At 45.3% G+C, this 14,456-nt stretch overlaps 1 protein-coding gene across 3 annotated transcripts; it reads left to right on the top strand.

The window, feature by feature from the left end:
- Positions 1 to 1,767: 1,767 nt before the first annotated feature.
- Positions 1,768 to 14,290, top strand: LOC101165653 (protein argonaute-3). 3 transcript variants are annotated; one of them, XM_023960016.1, is made up of 20 exons: positions 1,768 to 2,353; positions 2,499 to 2,681; positions 4,480 to 4,651; positions 4,734 to 4,854; positions 4,942 to 5,150; positions 5,427 to 5,563; positions 6,296 to 6,430; positions 6,553 to 6,640; positions 7,074 to 7,221; positions 7,358 to 7,477; positions 7,555 to 7,698; positions 8,506 to 8,639; positions 8,756 to 8,940; positions 9,952 to 10,111; positions 10,195 to 10,285; positions 10,364 to 10,558; positions 11,527 to 11,661; positions 12,105 to 12,206; positions 12,304 to 12,503; positions 12,687 to 14,290. In XM_023960016.1, the coding sequence occupies exons 2-20, from the start codon at positions 2,663 to 2,665 to the stop codon at positions 12,793 to 12,795; spliced, it is 2,604 nt and encodes an 867-aa protein (XP_023815784.1). In that variant the 5' UTR covers positions 1,768 to 2,353; positions 2,499 to 2,662; the 3' UTR covers positions 12,796 to 14,290. The 3 variants fall into 3 exon arrangements, with proteins under 3 accessions (XP_023815784.1, XP_023815785.1, XP_023815786.1); XM_023960017.1 differs by having other exon boundaries at positions 1,768 to 2,357; XM_023960018.1 differs by having other exon boundaries at positions 1,770 to 2,353; positions 7,555 to 7,677.
- Positions 14,291 to 14,456: the final 166 nt, after the last annotated feature.

The following is a 14,456-nucleotide window of genomic DNA, read 5'->3' as shown; positions in this document are numbered from 1 at the left end:
CAGATTCATTTATCCAGCATATTCACTCCCAATTCCTGAATCGGCAAGGAAAGCAATGATCCAGGCCAATTTTAACTTCATCTGGAAAAACAAAACTCATTACATAAAAAAGAACAATAATTCAGGATTACAAGATGGATTTAAAGCCAGACTTTGAAAGTTTGGATGGTATGATTAAAATAATTTGGCTTAGGTCTTTTCTGCAAAATGAAGGAAAAATTTGGTTTCATATTCCTTCAAACATTTTCTCTCATCTAGGGGGCATTGAATTCCTTCTAAAATGTGACTTTGATTAACTTCCTATCAAACTTTCTACTTATCATCAGCAGGTGTTACTGTGGAAACTCATATTCAAACACAACTTCAGTCCACACAACACTCCTATATGGAACTGTCGGTATATTTTATGTAGGAACAAATCAATATTTTACAAAACGTATTTTATTACATATTATGACTGATAATGGAAACATTGCCTCAATTGAAACTTTTTCCAGTAAGTTTAGATTGAATTATGGAAAACAATACAACAATGTGAACAAAGCAATCCCTCAGACTTTGATCCAAATGTCCCCCAGTCTGGTTCAAAATGTTCAAGTTCAGCTTCCATCTCTGTTGTTTGATTGTCCACCGGTTAACTCAAAACTTCCAAACTCATTTATGCGATCTTTGCTTGTTAGAGAACTGTTTCCAACATCTTACAAAAATCATTCTATGTCACACCATTACACAAAAAAAGAAACAAGCAAGTTAAGATCTCACTTTTTCCAAAGAGATCCATTTTAAAATAATGAATGCAGTCTATCCATGCAAGGAACTATTACACATACGTTTCTGTTTTCCAGAAAATAACTGTTCTTTCTGTGACATTAATATAGAACTATCAGCCCTTTCACTAACAGCCTGACCTAAAACTTTCCAGCATGACTCGTCACCATTACTCATCAGAGATGACACTTAAACGCAGCATTTCTTGTTCACTAAAATGTTGATGTTCCACTGAAAAAAAAGTTTTAATGTAATGAAGCCAAAGTTGCTCATTATTTATGTGTTTTTTATGGTTTTAGAATTCTCTCAGGAACAGTTGGACTCAAAGATGATTGACAAAATTGATCACATTTAAATTTGCCATTGATGCAATTTTTTCTTTATGTACAGACAGACACGTCTTTTTTTTTTTTTTTTTTTTTTTTTTTTTTTTTATTGAACAATTGCAACTTACAAAACAAAGATAACGTCAGAAGTCCACGGAAGTGACGCAACTCTTCACGAGTTTCCCTGAGTGGGGGGAGAGAGAGAGAGGATAAAGTAGCTGAACTGGGCATGTGCACATCGAAAAAAACGATTCTCCTTCAAAATAAAGCCTTTCGCCAGAAGCTATATTTAATTATGACAAAAGTTAATGTTTTAAGGTAAATGTCAAAATATGATTTATTTAAGCTTGAACTCGTGTGTTTTTGTCAATTATTGAATCAAATGTATTTTTAAATTTATTTTATGTCTTCTAGTCTGAAATTTCTAAATTTTTTGACTGCGATTTAGACACAATAAAAAAAAGTACCTTTACATTTCAAACAAGAAAAGTTAGAGATAATCAGATATTCAATTCCCTTTATTTGAAAGGCAAAACAAATTTATTAATTACTTTTCTTTTTTTCTTTTTCACTTTACTGCAGTTTTTTTTCTTTTACTTTATTTTGTTTGTCACTCATTACTTACATTTTATGTGTGGTATTTCTTTGGTGTTTTTTTTTTCAAGCATGCACTGCACTGTCACACAGTTATTAGCTTCAGCAAGAGGTCACAGTTGTCATCACACAACAAGAATCTCTGAGTTTATTTTTCCACTTTATACACATGTATTACTCTCGCTATATACAAAAACTATAGGTCGACAAGTTGTGCGAGATTGTTGGTAACCTGTTGAGATTGTACCCAAATTTAGCAGGTAGATGGGTATGACCAGGCAACACTAATGACTGTGCACAGAATGAAGCTTGTGAGTAGACGAACTTTAAAATACGTGTTTCTCTCAAAATAGAAAGAAATTAGGATTTTTTTTAAATAGCTAATTTATTTTTCCTGCCTTAGTTCGTTTGATCCGCCTCACGTTTGTAGAAAAATATATTTTATTAAAGGAGTCCAGCTTTTGTTCTGAAGGCCATACCCGGAAGTTATGTACATCCGTTTCCGTTAGCTTGCTAGTCAGGCGGAAGGAAAGCGATGTGAGAGCTAATTCAGACCGGTTCTTACGGAGGAGGACGCCGGGCAGGTGAAGCCCCACACCTGATAAAGTGCAGCACACACCGGACTGTCACCTCGGCCCAACAGAAGAACCAATCCGCTGTTCCGGGTAGGTAAGGATGAGCGACATTTTGAAAGCTAATTCAGCTACCAGCCTCCATCCGCCGGAAAGGAATGTCACCAAAGTCCAAACATAAAGTGACAGAAGAACGGCTCTGGACCCATTTTTAACTCTGTTCTTCTTTCCCCTCCAGCAAACAGAACACAGCAGAACCGAGGCCGCCGTATTCTGGCCAATCCAAAACTGTCCGGTCCGAGGAGAGGACTCCGAACCCCGCGGGGAAGTTCTTGGACTTGGGCGCTTGAATATCGGCCACAGGGTGGGGAGAACCGGGTCACCCGGATACGGACCTCATGAATGGAAATCGGAACAACAGGTGGGCTCTTCAGAACAACGGTGGTTATGTGTTGGTTCCGCCGTAGAAGCAGTTCAGCCTAAAAACCGGGTCATTTCTGACTCCCCCCGTCGGTCACATAACGTTCCGTTCCGGGCCCAAACAACCGGCCTCGTGGTTTTGTCTGAGCGATCACGTGGTAGGAAACCCGCCAGGTGTGCGCGTGCCTCAAGTGTATGGCCGTTGTTGCTGTGGTGACGCGGATCGGATTGACCACATGTGAGTCAGGGCGTGGATGAGTGATGCTGCGGCGGGAAAGAGCTGCAGCTCCCCCCGATGCTGTTAGATGGAGGGCTGCTCATAGGAATGGAACTTAAATGGATATTCTTCCTAAAGGAGGGGGGGGGGGGGGGGGGGGGGGGGGTCAGTTATCTGGGTGGAAGTGAGTGCAGAACGCCTGCTTCTCTGGATAGAGGAGCAGGTTGAGTTGGTGTAGGGGTCAGGCTGGGTCGGCCTCCAGCAAAGGAGTTTCCAGCGTATTCCACCTGGAAGAAGCCTCAGGGCCAACCTGGAACTCTGCAGAGATTTTCCAGCTGTCACTTGCTCCCCATCAATTTCTGTTACTGGGCTAAAAAGAACTTCCAGATCTTCCACAATGGTTTTCATCTTTTGAAGCATCCTAATCAGGTCTGGAGGCTCCAGAACAAAACCGGCTTTCTTCATCAGTTTGCTTGGCCTCTTTGAGTCTCTAATGGTGCAGCACCAATAGGTGACTGCAGATGTGATCACACTCTTGACAACATACTATGAGGAACATCTGGGCGAGGATGTTGAAGGACAGAAAATGTTCCTGATTAACAACAGTCTGCTTTGGTCCTTCTTGAAAACAGTTTAGCTGTTTTCTGAAATAACGTGACTAGTGCTGAAAGTCTGAGTCAGCTAAAATCAACACGAGCAAAGGGAAAAGTAGGATTCATGCATTGGGTCATCAGAGAAGACGATGGAAAGAAATGGAGACCTTGCTTGATTCAATTCAGATCAGAGTTCATGAGTCGACTTACAGAAAGAGGCTTTCAGACAAAAATGGATGATGCTGCAGAACTCAAAGAAAACTCATCCCAAATTAGACTAAACATCTTTTTAATTGCTAGTTTTAACGTCTGTGGTGCATTTTTTATGCTTTCTTAATTTAACATCAGCATCAGCAGGTGTTTATGCGTTTTTTTTTCTTACAGGAAATGCAACTTCTCTGTCATGAATTTTGTTTCCTAGAACTGAAAAAATCGATTCTCTTCTCATTCACCTGTTTCTTCCTCCATACTGGTTTGACATCTAATTTTAGTAGAGTTGAAGATAGATGCTGTTTTTCTCCAGGCAGCTGAATTAGAAAACCATGGGTACCGTTGTCATGGTAACGGCTCAGGGGAGGAAGTGATCTGTGGGGATGTACCAACAGAAAGTGAGCATTAACTGTGGCTTTGTGATGTTTTTATTCTCTTTCCTTCCAAAAGATCTTTTCCAATTTGGCATTTTTAGAAATGGGATCAAAATTGTTCCCAAACCCTCCGTCACCCATCCTCTTCCCCCTGATAGAAACCGTGTCAGTCAGGAAAACTCAGAGCACCGAACTCTACCTTTTCTTAAGCCTGTGGTCTTGCTATTTCCACAACAAACCTACACATATTTGCTCCAGATGTCTTGGAGCCGCCATCAGTTTGTTTTGATCAAAGTGTAAAAGTGTGAATCTTTTAAGTTACAACATTGAAAGACTTTTTAAAGGAAGTGTGAAGGTGAAAGCACCTTTTCCATCTTTTTTATTTGTATTTTTATTCTTCTGTAGGAGCCGTTGGAGCCCAAGCCCTGTTTTCGTTGCCACAGCGACCCGGCTATGGCACCATTGGAAAGGCAATCAAACTTTTGGCCAACTGCTTCCAGGTGGACATCCCCAAGCTTGATGTGTACCTGTACGAGGTGGACATCAAGCCTGATAAATGCCCCCGCCGGGTCAACAGGTAACGGGGCGAGAGGGGCAAAATGGGAGGTTCAAAGAAAGTTTGGGGTCCGCTGACGGACGGACGGACTGTCTGTCTGTAGGGAGGTGGTGGACTCCATGGTGCAGCATTTCAAGGTGACCATCTTTGGTGACCGGCTACCGGTTTACGATGGGAAGAAAAACCTCTACACTGCCAGCCCACTTCCTGTTGCCAGTGGCGGGGTAGGAGGCTGCAGCACCTACGATGCTAATGCCTCCAGCTATCCAGCTATCCAACCAAACTTTCATCTGCACCCTCATGACCCGCAGGTTGATCTGGATGTGACCCTGCCAGGGGAAGGAGGGAAGGATCGGCCGTTCAAGGTATCTCTTAAATTTGTGTCTTTGGTCAGCTGGCATTTGCTGCACGACATCCTGAAAGGACGCAGCACGCCCGAGCCGGTGGACCTGGACAAGCCGCTCAGCACCAACCCCGTCCACGCGGTGGACGTCGTTCTGAGACATCTGCCTTCCATGAAGTGAGTCCACATCAATGTTTTCCAAACTTTTCAATCAACAATCTAGATTAAAATTTCCCCCCTCTCACATTACATCAATCACTTTTTTCAAAAAAAAAACTTGAAATAACGTGGAAGTTTGGACCTAAAATCAGCATAAAAAGCTCACAATCAAAGGAAAAAAGTAGGAGTTGGGTCTCAATCTCCTGCATCGTCACGTTCCTCTAAAATTGTGAGGTTCCAGCCAGACCTTCTCTAGCCTCTGTGATCCACATGCGTTCTCTCTGCATGTGACAGGTACACCCCTGTAGGGCGCTCCTTCTTCTCCTCCCCTAAGGACAATGACTACACACTGGGAGGAGGCAGAGAGGTGTGGTTCGGCTTCCACCAGTCAGTGCGGCCGGCCATGTGGAAGATGATGCTGAACATCGATGGTGAGTGAGAAGATTGCTCTGACAGTGAGAACGTGGAGCAGAAGTCTGAACATCTTACTGAGCAGAATCTGCAAAAAGTCGTGTGGAACTTCAATATAGTTAAATTTAATAAGAGCTGTGGTGTAAATTGTCCACATTTTTTGTAAAATCCATCACCTCTCCTGTCTCCTGATGTTTTCAAAATAATAGAAGACCTGGTGGTTCACAACCTAGACGAACTTCAAGTTATAACTTATATTCTTTCTTTAGTTACAGTTACAAACTGTATAGACCTGCAGAAACCGTGTACACATTTATTCATATGATGATCATCTCAGTACCAACCGGCTATCTAGCATTGTGGTCTACATGTGGTCTGTTTGATGGGGCTTCGTGGTGCTTTTGTGGATTTTAATTTGTCTTTTAATCTGCAAAAGGGGGAAAAAAAAGGATTTTAAAGTATAGCACCATCATCCAGAGTCTTTTTGGTGTTTGAACATTTCTGTTGAGATCCACAGCTGCACTTTAAAAATGCTGATTCTGGTTTCTTCCAACAATAGCGGCATCCTTTAACTATGCAGATAATCCTCGTCACAGATCGATCAATTTTGTTTATATTATATATAACAGTAATAAATATTTTTTTCCTCTGAGTTTATAATCTTAAGAAGCTGTTATTCTGTGTTAGGTTCAGATGGAATCGTTATTCTGAGCTTCATAGATGTGAAAATCTCTCAACTGCTCTCATTTCAGTGTCAGCCACAGCCTTCTACAAAGCCCAGTCTGTCATTCAGTTCATGTGTGAGGTTCTGGACATTCACAACATCGACGAGCAACCGCGTCCCCTCGCCGACTCCCACCGGGTGAAGTTCACCAAAGAGATCAAAGGTACAGCAGCGAGGCTCAGGAGTGACCGTGAACACGGCAGTTTGGAGCATCAGCTGTTCTGAGCCCAATATGAGGCTGGAATCATCTGACCGCAGTTGTTGTTGCTCCTCACGCCTCCACAGGGCTGAAGGTGGAAGTTACTCACTGTGGGACCATGCGGAGAAAGTACAGAGTCTGCAACGTGACACGGCGCCCCGCCAGCCTGCAGACGTAGGTTCCCGCGTAACACTGACACAAAATCAGAGCTGCTGACTCCCAACACAAACCGGTCCTAGTTTCTTTCTTATTTTCTCAGGGTGTCAGAGAAATGTGTTGATTTTCCACAGACTGAGCCAGAATTAGTGTTCGAGCATGGAGCGGAACAGGCCTGCCTGACGGAAGAAAGCAGAAGCACACAGGCAGTGATAGGAAAGATGGTTACAGGTTCCGTTCTTGTTCTTCTGAAAGTGTTCTCACTTCCAGAGATGGACATTTATCTGTTTATCTTAGAATCAGGTGTAGAAAATGCAGCTTTTCCCTGACGGGCTCAATTTTTGGTAGAATTTCAGAAAAAGTGAACGGACAGGCAGCTCTGCTGGACCACAGTAAAGAACCACTTCCTGTTGGGAAAAGGGCAATAAGAACAGGTTCTTGTGATCTGCAGGTTCCCTCTGCAGCTGGAGAACGGTCAGACGGTGGAACGTACAGTGGCTCAGTACTTCAGGGAGAAATACAATCTGCAGCTGAAGTACCCCCACCTGCCCTGCCTGCAGGTGGGACAGGAGCAAAAGCACACGTACCTGCCGCTGGAGGTGAGGCCTTCTTGGCCCTTTCCTTTGGTTCTATGTGGATCCATGAAAATCCCTTTGGGGGGGGGGGGGGGGGGGGGGGGGGGGGGGGGGGGGGGGGGCTGTTCTCATGCACATGCTCAGTGTGTTCCTGTGTTAGGTGTGCAACATTGTGGTCGGTCAACGCTGCATCAAAAAGCTGACGGATAACCAGACGTCCATCATGATCAAAGCCACCGCCCGCTCTGCGCCCGATCGGCAGGAGGAGATCAGCAGACTGGTGGGTGTCAGGTAGCCCCAGCCTCTCCTCCCAGAACCCAATTCTGTTTCCGCAGCTGAGATGCTCTGCTTCTGCAGGTGCGGAACGCCAACTACGGGGCCGATCCCTTTGTACAGGAGTTTCAGTTCCGCCTGTGCGACGAGATGGCTCAGGTGACGGGCCGCGTCCTGCCGGCCCCCATGCTGCAGTATGGCGGGAGGGTGAGCTCTGAACCCTTTCTGGTACCTGCCGTCTTTAAAAACATTACTCCCTGTGCAGCTGCAGCGTGCTTGTGTGTGTTTGAGGCAGCAGAGCTTCCCTCCTTTACTCCCAGGTTTACCAAAACCGCCTGAACAGATGACACAGTAGGTGGTCTCACCTGTTCAGGCTAATTCTCGGTTGAAGCAGAAATTAGGAACTTAAGCACACCTGAGCTCATCCTGAGGTTATGGAGGCGTGCAGCTCCAGGGTTTGCAGCAGAGGAGAAATCGTGATTTGCCTGAGTTTCTCAGATGTTTGACAGACTCATTTAATGTCCTCGAGGCTGTCACTAACGGGGGAGGCTTGCCTTGTTATTTTGATCAGATATGACGATCCCAGAAAAAGCTGGAAAGCTGGAAAGAAGAAAAACCTTCTAAATGAACATTTCAGGAATTGTTTTCAGAGGAATTTCATGGATTTGGTCAATTTCAGAGAGTTTTGGGAAAATCTTGATTAGGAGAAGTGTCAGCAGATGCTTCTGTGGCTGAAATGCTGACGCACTTCTCTTGTTTTAACTTTGAAATTATTGCAGTCCAGCAGAGGATACTGCGTGAAAGTACTGGGTGTTTCCTTCTGTTTATGCTTGATGTGCTTCAGCTCAATTTCTTTTTTTGTATGATCTGCTTCTCTTTGCTTTGCTGCTCCTCTTCATCACTGTCTTCTCTTTGCTTTTTCTTTCAAAAAGTGATTTAAGCAAGGACTCGTGACTCCAGAAGCTGACTTTGTGTGCTCGTCTGTGGCTGCGCGTGCCCGCTCCACCTCAGATCAATGCTGTGCTGTCCTTTTAGAACCGCACAGTGGCCACGCCCAGTCACGGCGTGTGGGACATGAGGGGGAAGCAGTTCCACACCGGGGTGGAGATCAAGGTGTGGGCCATCGCCTGCTTTGCCACCCAGAGGCAGTGCAGAGAGGAGATCCTGAAGTGAGCGCAGAACAAACCCTGCTTTGCAGACTAGCCCATCATCACTCAATGCTGACGGCGCCAGAACCCCGTCCTCCTTTGGTAACGTGAAGGTCTGACTGCGTCGTTTCCTGCAGGAGCTTCACTGACCAGCTGCGCAAGATCTCTAAGGATGCTGGGATGCCCATCCAAGGACAGCCGTGCTTCTGTAAATATGCTCAGGGGGCAGACAGCGTGGAGCCCATGTTCAGGCACCTGAAGAACACCTACACCGGCCTGCAGCTCATCATCGTCATCCTGCCCGGCAAAACACCCGTCTATGGTAGGACAGACTGTCACGGGCAAAATCAACCTTTTTTTTCCTCAAAGTTGATAAAAAATCTATTTTCTTTGGTTGGAGATTTTTTTTCACACAAACTAAACAAAGTAGGAACTGATAAAATGATCATTTCCTTCAGTCTATGGTAGGAATGATGGCTCACCATAGTGTTCTTGGCGGAAACTATTAGGTCGAATGATTTGAAGGCATTTCTACAGCAAGTATTGAAGATCAATTTAGACTTTATGCAGCTTCCATCTGCTTTCTTAACTCGTTTAATCCTAATGGGAGTCATGGCGTTGCTGGAGCCTATCCTTACCACTGTTTGGCGAAGCCCCTGCCCTTAGGCCTGGACAATAAATCACAAATGTATTGTTATTGCGATTTAATGTTATCGCGTTTTATTGTTAGCGCGTTATCGAGCTGTGCAATAATCACTTTGCAAAAGACGGAAAAAATCGCAATAAATAGTCACCTTAAATGTGCTAAAACGATCTTATGGCAGTTTGAAGTATTTAACGAGTCAAAAAAATCCCTTTTATTCATTTGACCAATAGCATGAAGCCTTTGATGTTCGCCTCCTATGTAGACGAGGGGCATTCGGAGTCTAATTTAAATTATGCTGACTCTTAATTAAACTGTTGCAGTGAAATGAAACAATGTATTTAGTTCTTTTGCTATTTGTCCATATATCGCAGGTTATATTGTCATCGCAATATTAATCACTAATATCGTGGGTTTTCCTCATATCATTCAGCCCTACCTCCCCTATAAAAGTGAATCAAAACAATAATAGGTTCCCGAAACAAAGCTGTAAAATCACCAGATCTATTACTTATCAAAGTCTCATAGGAAGATTGGTTTTCAAAATGAGTCACACAACAGAAATTGTTTTAAAAAAATGGAGGGGATTAGGATTAGGACGGAATACTCCATTAAGATTTTTTTAAAACGCCTACCAAAAAAGCAGAAGCAGTGGCGCTGCATCTGAAACGTGTCTGATCTGACCCACAGCTGAGGTGAAGCGCGTGGGAGACACGCTCCTGGGCATGGCCACGCAGTGCGTCCAGATGAAGAACGTGGTGAAGACGTCCCCTCAGACGCTCTCCAACCTCTGCCTGAAGATCAACGTGAAACTGGGCGGGATTAACAACATCTTGGTTCCACACCAGCGGTAACGGTTAAGCGCTCACTCGTTAACTCCAGGAAAAACTCTGCTGGGAGTTTTTACCAAAAGCTTTTCTCGTCTCTCTCCAGACCGTCTGTGTTTCAGCAGCCCATCATCTTCCTCGGCGCCGACGTCACTCATCCTCCTGCAGGAGACGGGAAGAAGCCGTCGATCGCAGCGGTGAGGCTTCGTAGGAGACTCGAGCGCTGATATCTGCGGCACAGGTCATGTGACTGCTGCTCTCCTGATTCTCCACAGGTGGTGGGCAGCATGGATGCCCACCCCAGCAGGTACTGTGCCACCGTTCGGATCCAGAAGCCCAGACAGGAGATCATCCAGGACCTGGCATCGATGGTGCGGGAGCTCCTGATCCAGTTCTACAAATCCACCCGTTACAAGCCAACCAGGATCATTTTCTACAGAGACGGGGTGTCGGAGGGCCAGTTCAGACAGGTTCACACTTCTTCATTCTTTCTTGTCCTGACAAAACTGAGTAAAGACCTCCTGGTTTTCATAAACTTGCAGGAAGGAGGAGCAAAGTTTGTTGATGATAAATATGCTGCTGTTGTCAGGAATGTGCACGAGTCTGTGCAGGCATCCGGACCTGCACGTCTTTTTGCTTGTTTCTGCAGCCATCTCCACCTTCTAGGCTAGTTACTGTTCTCAGAGAGCATGCATTCCCTCTGAGCTCCACAGTGTGGCGCTGGCTCCTGCTAGAGACACGGTTTTTGTTTTCTTCACCAACTTTTTAGGGGCTGCAGAATGTTTGTAGTTCCATTCCCAGTTCATCTAGAGGGGATCAGTTCTTCTTAATTACAGCTGAATGGTGGGAGGCTCTGTAGTCATGTGACCCAGATATCACCCCCCCCCCCCCCCACACACACACACACACACACACACACACATACACATACTATTAGTCAACTCATAATTCTTTTTGCTTGAACCAGAAATTAAAGGTGATGGTTCATGGAGCAGATGTTCATCTTCAGAATAAAAACCTGGGTTTCACCTCAGCTCACAACAGTTTGCTGCTTTACTGAAAACATGGTCAGATCTTAGTCCAACTTTTGTCAGGAGGCGAGTGTTTATAAACCGCGGTGCGGCGGTAGGGCGGTCGACCTATGATCGTAAGATTGCAGGTTCAATTTCCGCCTTGTACGCCCATGTGTCGAAGTATCCTTGGGCAAGACACTGAACCCTGCCTTGCCTCTGGTGGGAGGTTGGCACCAGTGTTCGGCAGCGGAGCCGCCACCAGTGTGTGAATGTGTGTGTGACTGGGTGAATGGGACTGTGACTGTAAAGCGCTTTGTCCTTGTAGGAAGAAAGGCGCTATATAAGTATACGCCATTTACCATAAACTGTTAAACTGTCCATGTGACCAGTCCACTCTGACTGATGCAGAGGTCTCATGATTTTAGGTGCTGTACTACGAGCTGCTGGCCATCCGGGAGGCGTGCATCAGTCTGGAGAAGGAGTACCAGCCGGGCATCACCTTCATCGTCGTGCAGAAACGCCATCACACGCGCCTCTTCTGTGCTGATCGCAATGAGCGGGTGAGATGGAGCTCCTCCTCCAATGTACATCTGCTTTCTGTTCTTCTGTCAGCCAAGAGGAAATGATTTATGAAACTTAAAGTCTGAAGTCTATTCTATATTTATAATAAATAATAAAAAATAAAGGAGAAATACAAGTTTTCTTAACTGCTGCTCTGATCTCGACTGTGTTTCATTTACTTGTACCTCAAAAATTCTCCCCTCTTTTTATATTTATCTAATGAACTCTGCTCTAAGTCATCCAAACATATAAAATCGTTGTAGAGATGATTGCAAACTGCAGGGGCATCGAAAGCAGGCGTTGAACAGTTTGATGCAGCTTTAAAGCTGCAGCCAAAACCTCCTTCAAGGGCTAAAACAAAGGACAGCAGCTCCTTGAAGATCTAAAGACTGAAATGCTGCACCGTCTGTGTCTGAGACGACCTGCGTGTGTTTGCTGGCAGGTCGGACGGAGCGGGAACATTCCCGCCGGCACCACCGTGGACACAGACATCACTCACCCGTACGAGTTTGACTTTTACCTGTGCAGCCACGCTGGGATCCAGGTGAGCTCTGCTCTGCAAAGTCCTGCTTTTGTCAGTCGGTTTGAGGCGGAGACTTTTGACTGTTTAACTGCAACGCCGCCCCTCCCCCTTTCCCTAGGGCACAAGCCGGCCTTCACATTACCACATCCTGTGGGACGACAACTGTTTCACAGCCGATGAGTTCCAGCTGCTCACCTACCAGCTGTGCCACACCTACGTCCGCTGCACGCGCTCCGTATCCATCCCCGCACCCGCCTACTACGCCCACCTGGTGGCCTTCCGTGCTCGCTATCACCTGGTAGACAAGGAGCATGACAGGTGGGGGTGAAGGTGTTTTTGTCCTCATTTGTGTCATACAGAGACCTCAACCTTCAGAAATTATTGACAAAATCGGAAGTACACAGGAACAGGTGTTGAAGGAATCTCTGTATGCTGGGACAGAATGTCATTTTAGTGGGCGGCTGCTATGATCCTGCTCTCACGTAGTCTCTACCCCCACAGTGCTGAAGGCAGCCACATCTCAGGGCAGAGCAACGGCAGGGACCCCCAGGCGTTGGCCAAAGCTGTGCAGATCCACCACGACACTCTGAGGACCATGTACTTTGCCTGAACGCCCCCCCACTCCCTGTCAACAAGGTGGCAGCCAGCAGCTCTGAGGGTGTAGCTGTCCTTACACCACCTCCCACCCTCTAAACGGAGAAAGCCGCTGTTCATTGCGGCCTCCAGAGCCATGCCTTGAACGTCGCACAGACACTTTGAAGCTCCAGCTCAACCGGACGATTCCTTCTATTTATGCATTTTCTCTTTTAAACCTAAGCGAACATTAATCTTCAGCAATAGAGGTGAGGTTTTTCGCTGAGCTGTACCCGCAGACCAGTGACAGCACTCCTGCAGCAGACACAGCTCCTCCAAATCCCAGAGGATGAAGACCCGTAGGGGAGGAGCAGTCAGGAAGTCTGAAGGTGTCTAACAAAGTGCCTGATTTGAGGAAATTTTCCATGGGATGACAGTTTCCTGTTACATCATGACATTTCAGAAAATCATTATTCTAAAAACTTTATGGTCTTCAACACAGAGCTCTTGTATTTCATGCAGAAGTATCTCTTAAGACTGTACTCTGCTGAAGGACCCAATCTTCTGTTTGTAGCTCAGTCTCAGCCTCAATGACCAGCAGGGGGCGGTGTGTCCTGTTGTCTTCAAGCTCCTTCAGCAGCCTGGTGTTTGTTGGCTCAGAGATGATGTCCCATCAAATGTCCTTTAAGACTTCCAGGAGTTTCCGACCAGCTCCTGGAAGTCCCACTTTACTCAGCGATGCCTTTCCTTCACAAAGAATGACTTTTAGGTTCCAACATAGAAATATTTTTAGCTAAAGATGTTCTTGAAACGCACGCGCAGATGCTTATGTATTTTTTTTAAACAAAGGTTTTTATGTGAAGCATAAGCTGCCATCTTTGCATGAGTATGATGCTGCAGCAGGTTTACAATCAAGGCCTTCCTCTAGGACCTGCAAGGCTCCGATCTCTGCTTCGGAGGAGAACGGCGATCAGTTTGACCGCTCCAGACTGCCTTTAATTGTGCTGCTGCTGAAAATAGCTTAGCAAGTCTCCTTTAATGTGCACGTATGCATGTGCACGTGATCAAAAAATAGTTTTTAACAGTTTTTGTTGGTGTGGGAGAGAGGTTGGAGCTCCATCCCCGCTTACGTTTTTAATTTGTCTAATTATTTAAGTAAGCTGCTTCTGGCTAAGCTCCACCCCCTTTCCCTAAACTACGCCTCTTCATTTAAACCACACCCCTTAAACAGGACATCCCCAGTCAACAATCTTGAATAAAAACGTAGTAGATGAATCTGTTCTGTGCATTTGAAGCATCGTTTATTACAATTTCAGCCAGCAGAGGGTGACTGCCTGCTCCACGTGTCTTTAAATTTCCTGGATAACAAAAGACTGACTGCATTGCTCTCCAAAACAGAAGTGTTTGTGTTTTTGTCTGATTGTGTTCTGTTAGACGTGAAAATATACGTCGGGACTTTCCTCACCCTGCTTCTGCCATTTGTCTCTTTACTTGTCATATTTAAACTTTGAAATAAATGAAATTCTTATAAATGTTTGAGTCCTTTTTGGTCTTTAATAGGGGTTCCACAGCATGGAAAACTTTCCACAGCACCCCCTTTAGGCTAGAATGAAAAATACACGAGAACTCTTCAAAAAAACAAAAGTTCAGTTCTAAACCTCAAAGAAACGCAGTGGAACCATCACCTACCTGAGATCG

Source organism: Oryzias latipes, chromosome 11 (assembly GCF_002234675.1).
Source record: "Oryzias latipes chromosome 11, ASM223467v1".
Classification (NCBI taxonomy): Eukaryota; Metazoa; Chordata; class Actinopteri; order Beloniformes; family Adrianichthyidae; genus Oryzias; species Oryzias latipes.
Note: the sequence above shows the minus strand (reverse complement) of the source record. Positions and strands in the feature narration are given on the sequence as shown.